The 18,814-nt window shown below is 37.6% G+C and overlaps 1 protein-coding gene across 1 annotated transcript; it reads left to right on the forward strand.

Moving 5' to 3' along the window:
• The first annotated feature begins 659 nt into the window (after positions 1-659).
• On the forward strand, positions 660-18,604 carry LOC308693015 (uncharacterized protein). Its single transcript, XM_081369698.1, has 8 exons — positions 660-730; positions 6,949-7,000; positions 7,423-7,464; positions 7,670-7,705; positions 8,716-8,790; positions 8,908-8,973; positions 10,014-10,056; positions 15,851-18,604. Exons 2-8 carry the CDS (start codon positions 6,958-6,960, stop codon positions 15,894-15,896), a joined length of 351 nt encoding a protein of 116 aa, XP_081225824.1. The 5' UTR covers positions 660-730; positions 6,949-6,957; the 3' UTR covers positions 15,897-18,604.
• Positions 18,605-18,814: the final 210 nt, after the last annotated feature.

Genomic DNA, 18,814 nt, shown 5'->3' on the forward strand with positions numbered 1-18,814 from the left:
GGCACTTTAGCTTTGGCGCGCTCCAGTAGCAAAGCTGAACTCTCATTTGGCTCGTTGTTATTTAAAATCGGACAATTAAATTGACTGACATTTAAAGATTTTAAAAGTTTGACATTTCTATTGTTGTTATTATTGTAAACAATACTTTGTTGCAATGGCGCGCTGAAAAATCTTAGCTAGGCTATATACGCCACAGATTATAATGGAAGTGTTCTGGTTTTGTGGCGTTTATGTAAATATAAGTTTACAAACGTGTTGCGTAGTCTTCACCTGTCTGTCCAAGTGTTCATGGCACACTGCATAATCAAATATTTGCATGATCAAATCCACGTATGTCTAAGGATGACATGCGCAAAACGACGAGGGCAACTGTAGCCCGATTAAGTCTCTTCCGTCTTCCATCTTAAAACCTCTGGGATCGCAAGTTTAATCACATATACTTACTTGACATTCTAGTTTATTCTAATAAAAAGGTTAAAAACAAACAGCTTATTTATTATCATTACAGCAGATGTACCAGAGGACATATATGGTGAGCTTCTGAAACGTCTTGCAGTTAAAACAGATAAGAACCACTTGTGTAGACAGTTTTTCTTGCACGTGTAAGATGACACGCATAGCGCAGTTTTTAGGTTTCACAGAATGATTCTGTTGCTCTGACTGTGACCGAGCTCCGCTTCAGTCAGCTCAGCTTCCTGTCCTATTCCGTGCGGCAGGGGCCAAGGAAGTGGTGAGTTTGTAATTAAACTTTGTTTTACAATCAAGATGTTATGCCTGAGAAGAAGCTTATATAACATTTATAGTAGTTGCGGTGTTACATTGGCTGTTGGATGTTTCACTAGTGATATTTGTATAGTGAAAGCCATATGGTCAATGGCAGTGCAGATACTGAAAATGACAACTAAAAGTGCTCTAGGTGTTTCCTCCTACTGTAAGTAATGACAGTTTCTTTCAAAACTTTGTCAGGTTCCTTTTTCCAGATTATGGTATATATATATATAAAAAAGCTCATTAATATTAAAATTACTACCTTACCAGGCGGTTTTCATACTACAAAGTGTGCATTGCATTACAACTATAATGCTTAAAGGAGATTTCTGTCTCAAAAGCTCATTCTCATGATTCATCCTCAAAATGTGCTAGCTTAGTTTTGTAAAATAAGGCTATCTGTGGTCTAGCAGAGCACAGTGCGGAGAAAAACCTTGTATGCAAACTTGCTTCTCTAGACTTTTTTTTCTAAAGTGACCAAACATTTGACTGTTTGCACAGTCATGTTAGCTTTCAGATACTGAAGGAAGATTGTGCAACACGTCTTGATTGCACTAAAGAACGCTCTTTAACCTGTCATGTTTGTGAACATCGTCGGTTGAATTTTAAGGGTTTTGAGTTCCGTGTCAACAGGCGCCCTAAATGATGTCACGCTTAAAGAGAATTTCAAAGCGCTACTCGCCAGACCTGTGGTTTCGTTTCACATGCTGAATTTTTCAGCAAATTTCCCTTCTGCAGACTCCCCCAGTTCCTGAGCTGTCTCGTACTCTTTTGGGGGGTTTTTGTGTGCTTGCGTATCTTGTCAGTGTTTTTTACCCAGACCTCCATCAGCAAATTACTGTTTAACACAAACCTTATGTAATCATAATCATATACTTATTGCATGAGCTCCATGTGGTTGGTTGCTGTGGTTAGGTTTGCGTCTGAGGCTGTGTTTTTACGTGCTTCTTTTCTCTGTAACCCTTTGATGAATGTTTGATGTCCTACTATTGTCGGTCCTGTATATCGTCATTGTTGCTTTTTTGTAACAAGTCAACCCTGTCATGAATAAAGGAATAGTTTGCCTTAAAAAGTATTCTGCTACCATTTACTCACCCTCACGCCATTTCATCTTTCGTTCCTTTGGGAAATGCAAAAGGAAAGCACTTTGAATATTGTGCTGATCACTCTTTTCCATGCAATGGCTATGAATGAGGACTAAAGGATGATGACTTCAGAAAACTTATAGCAGAAGAGTCGTATGGGCTACTTTTATGATATTGTAATAGTGCCGTTGAGATTTTTCAATCCTCATTAAAATAAAATGAAAAACCAACACAGTCTTCAAAATTTCTGTTTGTGTCCACAGAGAAAAAAATAAATAAAACCAACATTAAGCAACTTAAAGTCCCCATTTGGTCAATACTTGTATCTCTTAAAACTTAAAAGGAAAAAAAAAATTGTCTTTGTTTTAAGGTGAAAATACTCAGTAATGGTGTTGACTTATGAATTTGCACATGGTTTGTCTTAACGTACATTAAAAAACACCACATAGACATAAACAATATTAAAACCTTGATTTTCACCACAGGGGGACTTTAAGGGTTGAGTAAATGAGAGGATTTTTATTTGTTTAATGATTCCCTTAAATCTAATGCTAAAACTATCAAACTTCTCATTTACATAACTTCTGTTGTTGTTTCGATCTGTGCTTTCATTGAATGTCTTTTCTCATGGACCATTTTAAGAAAGTACCCAAGCAGGAATTCAGCCTTCTGTTTTTCAGCTTCTGCGATCACACCTGTGAAACATTTGTTTGTGTGTCTTATATAAACTATGTTTTTACCATCCCACAAGTCTTTCGTTTTCAGTTCAGGGCTAATTTAAACATTAGCCCAAACCATATCATATATTTTTGAGGTTTTTGGTTCACACAAGGTGAAAGCACTGAGCAACTGTAGATCAACAGACGGTTGTCTATGTTTAGAATCATTGATGCCATATCTAACATGTCACATGTGCCACTAAGCCAGATGTAGAACTGTGAAATATAGTAAAAAAAAAAAAAAAAAAAGCTGCCAGAATAGGTATTCACACTTTGTGAACTGGCGTAATGGGGAATAAAGCAACAATATGTTCCGTTAAAAATAATTTGATTTAGGCAGCTAATGACTGAAAATAAATAAATAAATAAGCCTCTTACACAGCATAACCATTATACTTTAGCTTTAGTCATTTTTTGTCCTACTCACCCATATCAGTCATAAACTCTTATTGTCAAGTCTGGTTAGGACGCTGTGTACTATAGCCTACTGCCAAATGCTACATGCAATTATGACATTATAAATGTACTTACTGATTTAACTGGAAGTTGTTAAAGAGTCTAGTCTAGGTGTGTATGAGACATAGATAACTGTTTGTTACTCACACTAAGTAAACAATCAGACAAAATTCATTTCCATAAGATCGGCGCAAGGCAATTTCTTAGTCACCAGTTTATTTGCTCCTGTTCCTGATTTTTTTTTTTTTGTGCTGCACAGAATCATTTTCATATCTTCTTTTTTTTTTGACCATTCCCTAATCTTCCTAAAGTCTATATGAAATCAGCTGACCCTAACCATCTTAATACATGTCCCTTCTCCTTTTGTGCATGTTATTCCCTCAAAAAGTCTAGCTTCACAGTCTATCATCAGAAATTTGAATTGAAACTTCATCTACTTCTGTAGTCATGTAGACTGATTTCCCATTGCTTTCAACATTGACACACCACCATCAGCTCAACCTGTTTGTGTGAACAATGGAAGATGCAGAAATCACACATTGTAGGACGAGGCAAAAATAATAATAATCCTGTTATACTCTGCTGTTGTTGATTTACGATTTTATGAGGTATGAAAGAGGTTTTTCATTGGTGGCTTTGCTGCAGGCTCATGTCAGGCCTCTTTCACGGGGCTACGTGTATTAATGATAGAGCACAAATTAGGTGGAGGCAAAACAAGTGCAAAAACTGGAGAATAGACCAAATTCAATTTGAATTCAAATACACACAAATATATTAGCCAATTGTTCAGCAACGCAAGCTTCAGGAGGACTGTCAACTCGCAGGCGTTGGACTGCACTGATAAATATTTTCAAATTGGTTCAGCTTATTATTTCTCCGAGGCAGCAGGGCGCACCAAATTGGAATTTAGGGAGGGGGTCTGAGGGGGTTTCAGACGGCTGTAGGTTACTGTTGATGGGAGATTTGCTGTCACATTTTTACAAGCTTGGATTTTGCTTGCTCCGACAACCAGTCCCACATCTTCTGATTAACAGCTTAATTGAGAGAATCTCTCTTGCCGTGACGACCTGAATTGAGCGTGGAAATTCCAAATTACGAGACGAGTTAAGCCACCGCAATCATTCTCTCTTTACGGAGCCAGCCTGTTTTTCTTTCTGGCTGCTGCACAGATACTGCAGTCCCTTAAGGATGAGTTTGCCAAGACAGCCTATCATTAAGACAGACATACTGGTATCACTACCACGATACTTCTTTAATTTTGGACACATTTAAGACATGTAAGCCAGAGTTGAAGACATGACAGTGTAATTAGGACAAAGTGTTCCAGGCTGGTTTCAGCTGCTGTTACCATTATATGATAATTTGCTAATTAGACTATCAAATATAGCTTTGTTAGGGTCAAAGCAAACTCTCCGCCCAGCATAGTTCTAAGTGTTCACGGGTTGTTGTACAAACAAAGCTCATTTTTCAGTATTTTGCATTTAGTGACAAGTTCACACATGCCACCAAAACACAACTTATCTCTGTTGGGCAGTAAAGGCCCTGATACTTCAAGTGAAATCTAAGAATTAACTGGTGTGCCAAAACGAAGTTTGTTCAGAGTTTGTTCAGATAGTTTGAAACTGCTTGCCAAAGCAAACTATCTGGCATTTTTGTTTTGTGTTTGTTTCATTATTGAGAGGAAAGTCCTAAATCTAAATGCCGCTCTCAGCAGTGTAATGTACAGTATGTATGTTGGGATATTCCCTATATACCACTGAAATGGAATGTCAAACTTCTTTTTATCCAGCCTTGCCAAGTTCGCGGTTTTCCCGTGGAATTGGGCTACTTTTATACTGTTACCGCGGGTTGTTTTTGTAATCCGCGGGTTGAAGAGATTTCTGTCCCTCCATTGACTGTCCATGCACATACCACTTTGTTGCCACTTAATCAAATTTTCTGATGAGACTCAATCGCTTTATATGATGAACAGGTTTCCTTTAGACTTTTATTCATATATAAACATTTATCAATATGGTAAACGGAAGCTCAAGCATGCTTGCTTGATGTATGATAACCAATGAGGTTCATTCTGGTGTTATGCAGCAAGTTTGAGCTTCAGCAAGAACCAATGAGGTTAAATTGTTGCGTTAAATTGCAATTATTTTTTCAAATATACACACCTTGTAAATTAAATGACTTTTTTTATAAGTTTCTATGCTATATATAGAAATATATGTTATTCTTGAGAATACATTAAATGTACAATGTTATATTGACGCTATTAAGGATTTTAATATCTGAACTAAGGGAATAATAAAACGTCCACGCCTGAGTTCATTTCATGGTGTCGTTGTCTAAATTTACCTGTTCTATTTGAGATTGTTCATTCATTCAAAATCACTTACTCTTTTTGTGTCAGCAAAATTATGACTTTGATTAAATTATAAATTATAGGCCTATTGTTTTAAAAGATATAGTTACAAGCTTTGCACAGCTAGGGAAACCGTACAAAGGGGACGACCAGTTGGGGTAGTAGAATGTGAATGGAGAAAGCAGGTGTATAAAGTCCTGTTTTCACTTCCCTGCATGGAGATCCCAGTTATTGTCAAAGCAGCAGGAAGTGGAAGCCCAACACAATGGGCACCAATAACAATATCTGGATGAAGAGTAGAGGCTTGTGAGATTGATATGCTGGTCACAGAAGGGGAATTTGGACCTTGGGTACTATAGCACTTATTTGATTGTATGGCATAAGCCTTTGCTATATTTAACCATTTTAAATGGAACTCAGGAAAAGGTCATTCCCGGGCTAGTTCCCATTTCCTAGTCCATAAGTGGGAACCAAAATAAATAGGTGTAATTGTTAAGAGGAACAGCCAACGGAAGCTGCACTTGGCCAGCTGTGTGTGTTAAACATCTGCCTAGATTAAATCATCAGGCCATTCTGGGAAAGGTACCATGTGGAAGTAAAGTCTTGAAAACATAATTGGCTGCGTTACTCCTGTACATGTCTATTTGTGTTTTAGTTTTATTGATTAAAGTCATTTGGCAGCTTGTCAGATGGTTTCACAATGAAGGCTGTTAAATGATAAAGGTGTGAGACAGGTTCATAAACCACATGCACGTCTGAAATGATTTACTTCTTACTGTTACAGGAAAAGAGGGGGCAGATTTCTTTACTTTTCTATTAAAATGTCTCAACTTCTGCTTGCCTCCAATTTAAGTTTAAGACTCCTTGAATGTTGTGTAGATGTTCCGGTGCGACTTCACAAGATCTTAAGTATTTTTCAGCTCTAGTGTTTGACCATTTTGATCTCTTCATTTGTGTTGTTGGTCTGTTGCAATATTTCTTAGACTCCATGAATGGTCAATACAATTTAGTTTTTGGGGTCTACTAGGTTTTCTTCCTTGAATATTCAAAAAACTTTTTTTTATATATTATTATTCTAATATTTTTTTTTACATATTTTGAAATTTTTGCAGCACCTCTCTTCCCAGTCTGTCGGTTACACTCTGTTTAGTTGTGTTGACTTCACTTCGAAAAACAAAAAAGTTGCATTCACAAGTGCACACCAGACCACAAAGTTGACAAATCATGAAGCATGAGTCAGTCCCCAGTAAATTCCGGATTGGATAAAGCCGACAGACTAACTTCTGGTGAATTTGTACTGTTTAGTCTGGTTATTTAGTCAGTTTCACACAGGACTGATTATATTCCTAGTTGCTTATTAACACTGACATATTTTCAACTATGGCATGCCATGGTGTAATAGATTACTGTGTATCTGTTTGAGATTAGAGAACGTTTTTCTTTGTGAATTTATCTAGGTTAAACATACAGTAGGCTGGGTTCACATGGGTTGACTGTATCAATGTTTTTGAGAAATGTAGATGTAGTGTTCTAATGTGTAGATTAATTTTTTTCTTTCTTTTCCTAGAACAAGAAGATGCTGCGTTTACTCATTCTGTTTTTGATTATTCAAGGTTCTGGTAAGTTCATTTTACCTACGCTTACATTATTCTGTCCTTCTTTGATCAAAAAACTCTGTCCTATATTCAGATGTTTATTTTTGGTCTCAATCCGTCTTTTACTTCTCATGTCTGTCTAAAGTATCTGTATCAGTGACAGGCTTGCGAACCAATCCCCCTGTTACTCGCCATTTAGCAGACACTTTTCATCCAAAATGCCTTGAAAACACTTTTTTTTTTACAGCCACTTAGATGTAAACAAATGAAAAGTATGTGACAAATGAAATGCTATATGTTAAAATACTAATTTCACAATAGAGCTGTTTCACCTTCACTATCTGGCAGTGGAATAACCTCTGAAGACACTCAGTTCTGACCTTTATAATAATTGGTTATAGGTTCATGTGAGCGCTAACCTCTTATTTATGTATTCGAATGAACAGCTGCAACAGAAGACACAGAAGGGAATTCTTCAGGAGATGACGGTATGACCTCTCATATTTTCTGACAATTCTGACAATTAAGGACACTTTCTTGAAATATATTCCACAAAGCTAAAAAAACAGGCTTTATTTTCAATGCAAAATAATTTTTTTTTTCTTATTTTGGAGGATGAACCATGACATCCATATAGTTTGGTAAATAACCATCACAGTTTTATTTTCTATATTCTTCATCTCATTTACCCAGGTGACGACGAGGATGGTGATGGGTATAGAGAGAAAGGTGGGTATTCATCTCCAGTCGCACATGTAACATGAAGACAAGTTGTTACTGTAAGACGTGACCAGCTCATCCGCCACATTAATTCTTGAAAGCAATCAATTAGCGTGTCCCAGCAGAGCGCCGCTGATAGCCCCGGCTCCATCCGCACCCCTGCCCGTCCCCTTAATGGACGTTGGCAGTCTCATTCAGCTCTCCTGTGCGAGGAGCTGTCCGTCTTCATCAGCAGAATGATTGCTCTCTGATAGAATTACTGAGCTGTTAAAGCAAGCCCTGCTCACCAGCTCTGACCAGAGGCAGATGGGAGGGGTAGGAGGTGATATGGAGGGATCCGCGGTCAGAATTGTGATTCATGCCCCAGCTAATTTCCTAGAAAAGACAAAAGAAATGTCAGTGATTAACAAGAAGAATTGGCTCAGAGATGTGGCCTAGATACATCGAGCTGTGAAGCTCATATGGGTGCAAATCTGGCATTCGTTTTATCTCACCACTATTAAAACTGTTTTAAAAATGTCTCTACTACACTGTAAAGATCAATAAATTGACAACATGCGTTTTTACATTGCTTTAACTCATCAAAATAAGTTACGCAATTTTCAAAATTATTTACTTAATAATTTAAGTTGAAATGACTCAAACATCCAAGTTGATTGTACTTAAAAATGTAAGGCAGCAACTTTTTCTTTTTTCACAGTGTATGTGGCAGATATCACTTTGAAAAGCCATAAACTCTGTAAACAGAAAAAAAAGGAAAAGAATGTGGCTGACCAATGACAGATGATGAAATGTTTGGGAAACCTGCTTAAAAAACAATCATATTTTTTAGCACTTCCATTTAGTGCCACTAGAGGCAAAGAAAACATTCACAGCAGCTTTAATAAAAAGCTTTAAAAAGCTGTAATGGGCCCCTGTTTTAACACATTCATTAGTAACATTAAAAAGTGTGTTACCATTGTTGATGTGATAACAGTTAAACCATGAATATCATCCTTGTGTTTGAATTTTTTTTTCAGTGATGAATGGGCGTCTCCTTGTTGAACCTGAAGCAAGTCCTGGATTAGATAAATCCACAGGAGACGAAACTGCAGGTTGAAAAAAACATCAAATTCTTCTATATATGGATTAATTCATATTTCAGACTGGCGTCAATGAATATGTGCACAAATTTAATGTACATCCTCCTTGTTTTTATTGTTAATTTGTAGGTGGAACCTTGGTAATCATCATAGCTGCCGTTAGCATCACAGTTCTGGCCATTGGGGCTATTGTAGGTAGGTTGGGTCTGTTAAAACAGTCATGCATTTAGCTTTCACAAATGTGTGTAAAAATCTTCAAACAATTTCATGATATAGTTCAACATGAATTTTACATGAAATATCGGAGCTGTTTGTTTCTTGTTGTTGTACGAGCTGTACTTCCTTTCCAGCAAATGGCAGCTTGATCTCATTAGTATTTGTAGGTATTTGTATAACATTTACATGTTGAGTTTTGTGTGTTTGGATGTACACCGAAATGTAATATATGGACATAATGACAGGTCATATAAAGTAAAAGTATTTAGGCTTAGTATATTTTACTATTATGTATATATTTTAACCCCTAACCTCACCTATTCTGTAAACCTGCTTATTAACAATATAAAACATATGATATACAGATTTGAACATATTTAATTAATGCCATTCTATTAATGTATTTTAATCAAAATGCAAATTGAAATCTAAAAACATAATATGCAATTTTAGTCACAGTATACTGTTATATAGATATTTTAGTGATGGAATTAATGTCATTCAATTTAATAGATTTAAATCAACCTATTAATTAATTGAATTTAATATTTTGTATGTTGTAGTTCATGTGTAAAAGTGCAGTTTTAGATGCTGTCAATCCGATAGCAAAGTACATTTCAGTGCTATGCAAATGTATGAAAACTTGTGCTATGAATACACTTTCATACGATACCTGCAACTAATGAGATCACGTTGCAAATGCAAGCCCAGGAATACTTCCTTTTTTATGGGATACATGCTATAAATGAATATCTAAAGTATAGCCCTATTGTCAAAAATAATTTAACATGGGTGTGTTCTTTACAAGCTCACTGAATCTAAATTTGTAGGTCAAATTCTTGTCAAGCCAAACTCTAGTGATGTGTGCTGGATGTCCTGGTTTATTTGACCGAAAAAAGCAACACAATTTCCATACAGTAGGCGTTCTGTGAGGTCGTTCGGTTCGGAGACTTATGATGTAACAATGCCAGGCCTTGTAATGCACAAACTAAAATAAAATTCTTTTTTTATCTTTACAGCTATTGTCCTCTTCAGACGCTACTTGCAAAACCGAGAACAGGGGTAAGACTGATTTAGTTTGGCTTGAAAGCAATTTTCGAATGACCTGTACGTCAGACAAACATATATTGAAGAAATGTTATTAAAAACTCATGCTGGGTTGAATATAGCAAAATCCATTTGACAGAAATGTGTGTGTACACCCCACAAACTATCACCCGCATATGCAGTGTGGATTTGTGCATGCCTTTGTGTGTAGAGGTTTGGAAATATCTGCTTCACCTCACTAATAATTTGGAAAATATTGAAGCTGAAGCTACGTATTTGCACTGCTATTGCTTGTTTATTAGTTGCTCTGCATGGTCCCTTATTACTGGTTCTAAGAAGGATTTGGCAGCACTTACTGGAAAATGGGTGGGGAAAAAAATTATTTTTCTCACCTTTAGCTTACTAGACACTTTATCTTGAGTGACACTTCAGTGCTTATATTTACAAGGTGGCTTTAGTGCTCCACCCCGTCAACTTTTGGGGTGGTCCAACCAGTCTGATGGGTAACAGATCTCTGAATCCCTGGTAACCCACTAAACACATGACGACAGCAGAATGCGAGACAATAGAGGGCCGCATGCATGAGGGATAGGCCACCTTTAGCAGCGGGTTGGTACATGTGCATTGATGACTCTACTTTCCAGCCATCTGTCAAACGCTCCTCAAGCCCTGAGCTGTTAGAAACAAGTCACTAAAACAAAAAGAAAAAAGGACAGAAAACAAGCCAGGCGTTGACTAACATGAACAAGATATGACCTGCTAAACTCTGTGAATATGTCATGGCCACATTTGCAAATGATAAGTTGCATTTAAAAAAAATAAGAAAACAGACTTTTTCCATGTCTGTTTGTCATGATGTTATCAGACAAAAACAGTGAGGGACAAAACTGCTCAAACCAGTTTCTTAGACAGAGAGAGAGAGAGAGAGAGAGAGAGAGAGAGAGAGAGAGAGAGAGAGAGAGAGAGAGAGAGAGAGAGAGAGAGAGAGAGAGACAGAGAGAGAGAGAGAGAAGAAAAGGGTGTTGCAATTTGTTGCATTTTGAATTATTATTGTTTTTTGTGCAAACACAGCCACACTTCCATACCGCAGTATAACAAATTACATGCCATTTATCTGTAGCCTACATTGCATGTATAGTGACCCCCTCAAAATGATTAATTTTTTGGTTAAGGTTCAGGCCATTTTAAAGTCTCTACTTTTTATACACTGCTTCTGAAGTAAGCATTCAGTCCACTGCGCTCTTAAAGAAACAGTTCACCCAGAAATGAAAATTCTGTCATCATTTACTCACCCTTATGTTTACAAAAATGAAGATTAGTTTTCCTTGCTGCTTGCATTCAATTCGTAAATTAAAATTCAGTTCACAATATCAGTCTGAATGATTCTTTCACAAATTGGACTCATCCGATTCTTGGGTTCAACTCACTGACTCAATGGATTTTTGTCACAGAGGTTAACAGCTTTGGCCCTGTCCCAAATGGCACACTCCATGTGCACTTCTTGCCATCTTGTAAACTCCACAAGGCTGCATTAGAAATCAAATACTTGCTATATCGTAGGCGAAAAACAGTGTGACAAAAGAAGTATGTCCGAATTCATAAAAGTGTAGGCAAAATGTACCTGGATGACCTACTTCTTCCAGCGAGATTCTGAAGTCCACATTCGATAGACACTTTACTATCCCATGAGGCCACGGGAGAGGATTTGAGAATGGAGGTGACGCGACCTAACTGACGCTGGTAGGTCAACATGGCAGATGTAGTACGTCTGGATTACTTTCATACTACACACATTCAAACTTTATAGAATATACTTTTTAGCGGTCAAAGTAATTACTTATTCAAAATAAGTACCTACTCAAGAGAGTATGCGATTTCAGACGCCGCCTGCAAATCCGTAGGGTCTTCAAGCCTGCTCCTGGGAACCCACTGTCCAGCAAAGTTGATTTCCAGCCTGCTTCAGCACACCTGCCTGTGCATGTTCAAGTGATCCTGAAAAGCTTGATTAGCCACTTCAGGTGTGTTTGATTAGGGTTGGAGCTAAACTCTGCAGGACAATGTGTTCTCGGGAGCAGGGCTGAAGACCTCTGCCATATGGTGTCCCATTTTCATTTTAGTTTTCTTTGCGGCCGATATGCGCCCTTGATTTGCACTTTTGCCGAGCTTCCACAAGCTCCACAGCAGGCTTCTATCAAGCAGTCAAAGCGGCATTACGCCACACCATGAAAGAGAGTGGATTTGGAGGAAGATCACGAGGGCTCAAGACCCGGATATACATCATTATCCGCGTTCCGCTTCGTCTTGCAAACAGTTGAGTGCGCCAGCCTTTCAAAGTATATTTCTTTGGCTGTGAGCATGGAAAGATGCGTTCTGCACGTGAGCACAGTGGATTTTGTTTTTTAAGCGCTCAAGTCACTCGTACATGTGCTGTTGTACACACACGGGCTGCATGCTGACGGGGTGTGTGGACGTCCTCGGACCCTCTTGAAGACGAAAATGACATCACACAGACAGTTACTGGACTGCAGATGGCCGAAGTATACTTTGTGCTTTAGGGTTCCATTTGGGACAAGGCCTTAATGCTGGGAAAGACTTTCAGTAAAAAATGACTTAAATTACAGTATGACCTTCGAAGACTGTATACAAATATGCCTAATTACATGATATCTAGTATGCGAAAACAGTACATCAAGAAAGTACACTCTACTTAGAACCTTAAAGGGCTCTGGTCAGGTGCTTTATTTATAGAACCTTTTAGGCTTTCCCATTATGGGATCATTTTATGGATTTCGTTTCAATTAATTTTGAATTCAATCCAAATGAGGTTCCTACTAGACAGTATGCAAGTATGAGTCACATGAAATACTTTTATGATGATATTTTAGTGCCTTTGCGTCCTTTTTGAAGCTTAAAAGCTTCATATTCAGTCCATATTCGATTTAATTGCGATAAAAAGTCAAACAGGTTTGGAACAACATCAAGGTGTGTAAAATCCCTTAAAGCCTGAAATCCCTTAAAGGTGACAAAATCAGTTAAGTGATTAAAAGTTAAAACTGTTTTTTGTCTCCCTCTCTCTCTGAGATTGTTTTGCAAAGTAGAGAAAAGGAAAGAACTGCATTTTTCTCTCTCTCTTTTTCTCTCACGTCCTGTCCCCCACTTTTGTGGCCTTTCGCTGTCGTCCTGATAGGTTGTGTAACTGAACTTGGCTGCTATGCTTACCTGTTTTGCAAAGTAATCAGTTTCAGTGAGTTGCTGAGTATGGTGATATGTGAGAGAACGCTGGGAGGGAGCGGAGTTTGTCTGACACCTGCCTCCCAACAGCAAGCTTAAAGATCCTCTGTTTTCTCTCTTTCTCTCTCACCCGCTCTTACTCTCTCTTTCTTTATTGAGGTTAAATTCTTCTGCGGGATTACAGGTTACCTCAGGGGAATGCAGTTAGCTGAGCCATGGCTTCTTCTTTTTTTCAGTGTTGAGTGATAGGGTGGCTGAAAGAGGCTTAATCACACAGCAACCACAGGCTCTGTGGATCAACACTGAACCTTTCTGAGCATGTTCACAGAAAGCACACTCAATAAAAAAACGATAAAAGCCCCCCGAAATGCCTTGCGGGGCAAAAAATCCTGCCATAGAGTTCATAAAGCCAGGCAAACTGTGAACGAATTCATCACTGAGGTAAATTAAACAGCATTTACCCGAGGAGAGCAAGCGTACGTACATGTGTTTGAACAGTATGAATGTGTCACAAAGAGCTCCATTCATCCTTCTCCTGAACTATAAGCTGAATGTGTCTCTATTCAAAACAAAAGTCAGGGTTAAGCTCCTCTCACATATATGTGTATGTATTGCTTTGAATAAAATGTGACCCATAGCTGACCCTATTCTTTACAGATATCAGCCTGGCTGTGTAAATTAATCCACTCATTGTCGGTGCTACTGCAATGCTTTCTTTCATAACACATTGAATAGGTCTTGGAGATGTTTAGCTTGGTGTGTCTGAACCATGTTTAAATGGGCCACATAAACAGGAATCACTTTAAAATCTTTTGAGACCAGATTTTGATGTCAAGTCAAGTCAAGTCATCTTCATTTATATAGCGCTTTTAAAAATGTAGATTGTTTCAAAGCAGCTTTACAGAGATAAACGTATAATTTAAGGTAACAGAGATTGTTTTGGCTTCATATCGGTTCTTTAATAAAGTTATTTTCCAGCTAAAGTTAGTTTTGATTGATTCGCTTCCATCGCAACGATCATGTGTTATTAAATTTGGGGCCGCTAAGACGACACCATTCTCTCTACACAGACTTTAAACGCGAACCTGTGAGAAACGCTAATGGCGTTCACATGATGCGCATTAAGAATTGGTTCTATAGTTATGTGTGTTTGAATATATGTGCGCAGGTTTGGAATTCCCTACAAACCAAGCCTAAACAAAGTACTGGCATTTCCTTATAATTTTTGATCCAGAATTTTATTTTATCAATTCGGGGTAGGTACGCGAATTGAGTTTCCCGACAACGCTTTATCTGTAGAGTGGTAAAGGGATCCTCCATAGGGAGAGACTAGTTGGCACTTCAGCACTGCGTTGGATCGGGTCCAGGCGAAGGTCCTTCATCAGATCTGGATACGGCCTGGATCCGGCAGGCTGCGGGAAAACCTCGGGATAAACAAAGACACTAAAATTAGCGTAGATGCCATTCTTCTTATGATGTAACGAGTACATATGTTTGCATATGGATTCAGAATGTCAGAAACACAACTGTATTATGATTGCTTTTGCCACATAAAACAGACTATATGTCATTTGTTGTGCTTTATGGGAGTGGGCGGAGCTAAAGAGTTGTTTTGGCACAATAGAGCACTGCAGTGTTCATTTTTAAAACATGTAATACACATTTATAATGCTATATTGTGTTATATTACCTTGGCAGTAAATGACAAAAAACGAATTAAGGTTCCTGCGTGATTTGACATCTTTCTCTCTTCCGACCAACGTAATCAATCCGTAATCAATGTTTATTTCCCTCTTTTGGAAAGTCGTGGAAACGCTATTGCAGATTTTTTTCTTTTGCTATAAAAGCAAATGCAAATACAAAAATGATATCTGCTGTCGTCTGCCATTCACTGCTATAGAGGTTTGCCCTACCATGACGATTTTTCGCTTTTGGGAAACCCGGAAATGTGGAGAGGGTCCATTGGATTTTTCAATTGGTTATTGGATTATTGCAGAAAAGAAGCTCTGCGACCAACAGAAGTTAATGATTTTTTACACGATTCGTCCATTATAATAATATTCACAAATGAACACAACTTTCATGAATTTTGAAGCCTAAATTCAACCAGCAGAAGGGAAAAGCTAAACGTAGAATATACACAGATGGACTATCAGTAGTAAACTATCAGTACATCTATAAGTTCAGTTGCAGTACAAATGAAAACTTGTTGTAAACTAGTACTCAGTTGTTGTGTACTCAGTTTACATTTAAAGTTGACTTAAAAGTATTATTTTATATACTAAAAAGTAGTATTTAAATAGTACACCTAAGTAAACTTAACTTACCTTTTTATTTTGTACTATTTACAGTCAGCGAAAGTATCAAATTTACCTATAAAAAGTGAATAATATTTGACTAATCTCATGACATGCCCCATTAAAAAATAAACGCCACTTTTATTAAGCTTTTATCCAGTGTGTGTCATTTTTTAAAATATCAATATAATATTGGTATAAAAGAGCTCGAGCAAGTCTTGAAGATTTAATCAATGTCTCCATAGTGATCTGACTGTTCTCATCTCTGTGTGTTTCTCTAGGGTCTACTCTGTGCCAGTAGAGCAAGGACAGAAAGCTGCCGTCTAAACGTCAGGGCCTTTTCATTTCCTCTCTCCACTGGATCCTTTCAGGGACGTGCCGCAAGTGTGGGATTTCTCATCCAAACGTATATATATATATATATATCTATAGCGGAATCTATTACGTCAGTAGACGAGAGTGTGTTGCAATCAAGAATTTTCTATGAATCGTTTTTAACTGCACAACGTCTAGCGTTCATGCACATATGCCATATGTTGCACTCACAGAGAAAGTCCTTTGACTGTGTAATACAGCTCATTGGACCTTTTCCCTCTCCACCTGCAATATTTTTTTTTATTTAAACCAAGTTCAGAACCTTTCTTAAAGGTGAAGTGTGTAATATTTTTCAATCTTTAAATACTTTCTTCTAAAAACTAACCCATTCATAGTTGTTTTCCACACACACTGTGGCTCTGTTTATTTGAACACCCTAACACAACAACACTGGCTAAACCAATGGCGTGAGTTTGGGGCAGGACTAGCCAATGTATGTTGGCTAAAATGTATGTATGACATTTTTCGACATGTTATTCTGTCGAACACAAAAGAAGATATTTGGAAGGACAAACAACACTGGACCCCATTGACAGATCCGGCCCACATCTGGTACGTGTGGATTTAAGCAAACATTCTCCCGTTTTTCTTTCCAGTACCCTGATGTTAGCCGTCCACAGCGCGCTAAAGTGATAAAGCTGGTCTCCGTCTCTCTCATTATTTGACAAAATAGAGAAAGAAGCAGGGAGAAATGCGAGTGGAAAAGTGGCTCTGAACACCCACTTGTCAACCGCTTTAAATTATGTTGTTTTCTTTTTTCTTTCTTTCTTTCACGGCGGACAACTCTTCTAAAGCACTGCAGATTTTAAATAGCTCTGGGATGCTGGGTAGCAGATTAATGTTTCATCCTGTTAGCTTTAATGGGGATGGAGGCAATCCGATGGGTGGACGAATAAGGATACGGAAAGACACAGCCCTCGTACAATGGGCGCCCAAAAGTCTAGTGAAATGCATAACAAAATGAGTGAAAAGTAAATTAGTGCACCAAAAAAAGTGCTATTTTCAGGTTTAAATTAGATTTGGAATCCCAGATCTATTTGGACCCTACCGTATCTAAAGCATCATCGATTTAAACTAAGACACTATAGCGAGATACTTACTTTTATCTTCCTCTTTCTGTCTCTCTCGCTATTCTTTTTTCCTTCCATTTTTTAGATTAAAATAGAAATCAATCAAAGCCCTTTTAATCTGAGTCTGAAGACTCAGTGTCTCGGCTCTTTATTGTGAATTTACACAAAGACGGCAGGCTAGCAAACACTCTAAGGCTGTCTGTTGAGACGAGGACGTTTTTCTGCGCTTTCTGTCTCGTTAAATGGTTAGTTCACCCAAAAATGTATGTATGACATTTTTCGACATGTTATTCTGTCGAACACAAAAGAAGATATTTGGAAGGACAAACAACACTGGACCCCATTGACAGATCCGGCCCACATCTGGTACGTGTGGATTTCACTTGTACCAGATGTGGGCCAGATCTGGGCCAACACTATGTTGCTGTCTGGGTATAGGCGTAAAATAAAAATTTCTGGCAAAAACATATTTTTTTGTGTTCCACATAAGTGTGTAAGTCAAACAGATTTGGAATTACATGGTGGTGAGTAAATAATGACAAAACGTTCACTTTTATGAAATAACTGTCTGCCCACCCCGCATCTGTGTGTAACAGAGGAGGGCTGCTAACTCCGATCTCTAAAAATGTTTCCATTTCTTTTCTAGCTCTAATTTCTGTTTCTTGATTGCCAGCTTTTCCTTGTGCTTGCTGGTTTTCTATTTAAATCTAAATGAAATCCAATCTTGCGTGCATCAGACAGCTTGAGCTCGTTACTTTGACGCGTGTGGGCGTGTATAAAGGCATTAGTCTGTAATATTAATCAAGATTTGCAATATAGTTATTCTGGTAAATCATTTGCTTAAAATGTGTCCTTACTGACAATAGCATTTCAGATGACTGGAATTGGAAAATCAAACTAAATAAGTAAATAAATAAAGCATTTCAGCTCTTTCGAGTCATTCTGAACCCCTCCCCCCATGTATATATTAAAACTGTTGGGCTTCATTAACGCCAACAACTCTCTTTTGGGCAGGTTGCTTTATTCCATGTGAAGGGACTTTATACTTCTGTAAAGAAAAAATAAAAATAAAATAAAAGATGTGTTTGACTTTCCCCATTCAAGTAACTCCTCAAATTAATCAGCAATGCAAGATAACCTTCAGCTCACATAGATTCACATTTCAATTCTGTTACTAGTTTCTCTAAGTTGATGTAAGAATGCAGTGGAAAGTGCAGATGTACATCTTCCTTCAGAAGTGGCTCTCGACAGTCTTTGAAGGGAAAATCATAAGAGATTGTATTGTATTTCCTGTCAATGGAGGCTGTTTCTGACATCAGCGCTTATTTTCTTTTATGTTATGCAAGGTATTCTGTCAGCAAAAAGGTATATGTATGACTTTCGGAGTACATTTGACTAGCAGTTTGATAATGTAGTAGTATACAACACTCCCAGTACTTGACCTCTGCTAACCATTACTGTTATTCATGGACATTTGTGTGATTTACTGAAGTTTAAATGTTAATGCCCATTGCTGTATATATTTTATAAGACATCCTGTCATCTATTTGTTGTATGAGACTTTTATATTAAATAAATATTATTGTTCTCAACTGTGCTATTATGTATTTGATTTAGGAGGAGGAGGAGGAGGAGGGGGGGGGGGGTGGCAAACATTAAATAATTATATGTAAATCTGAATGTATAGATACAAATCTGAATATATAAATGTAAATACTGAATATTTACAGATCGGAATATATAAATGTAAATACTGAATATATAGTTATAACTCTTAATATATACATGTAAATCTGAATA

Source organism: Scardinius erythrophthalmus, assembly GCF_964197995.2.
Source record: "Scardinius erythrophthalmus genome assembly, chromosome: 7".
Lineage (NCBI taxonomy): Eukaryota > Metazoa > Chordata > Actinopteri > Cypriniformes > Leuciscidae > Scardinius > Scardinius erythrophthalmus.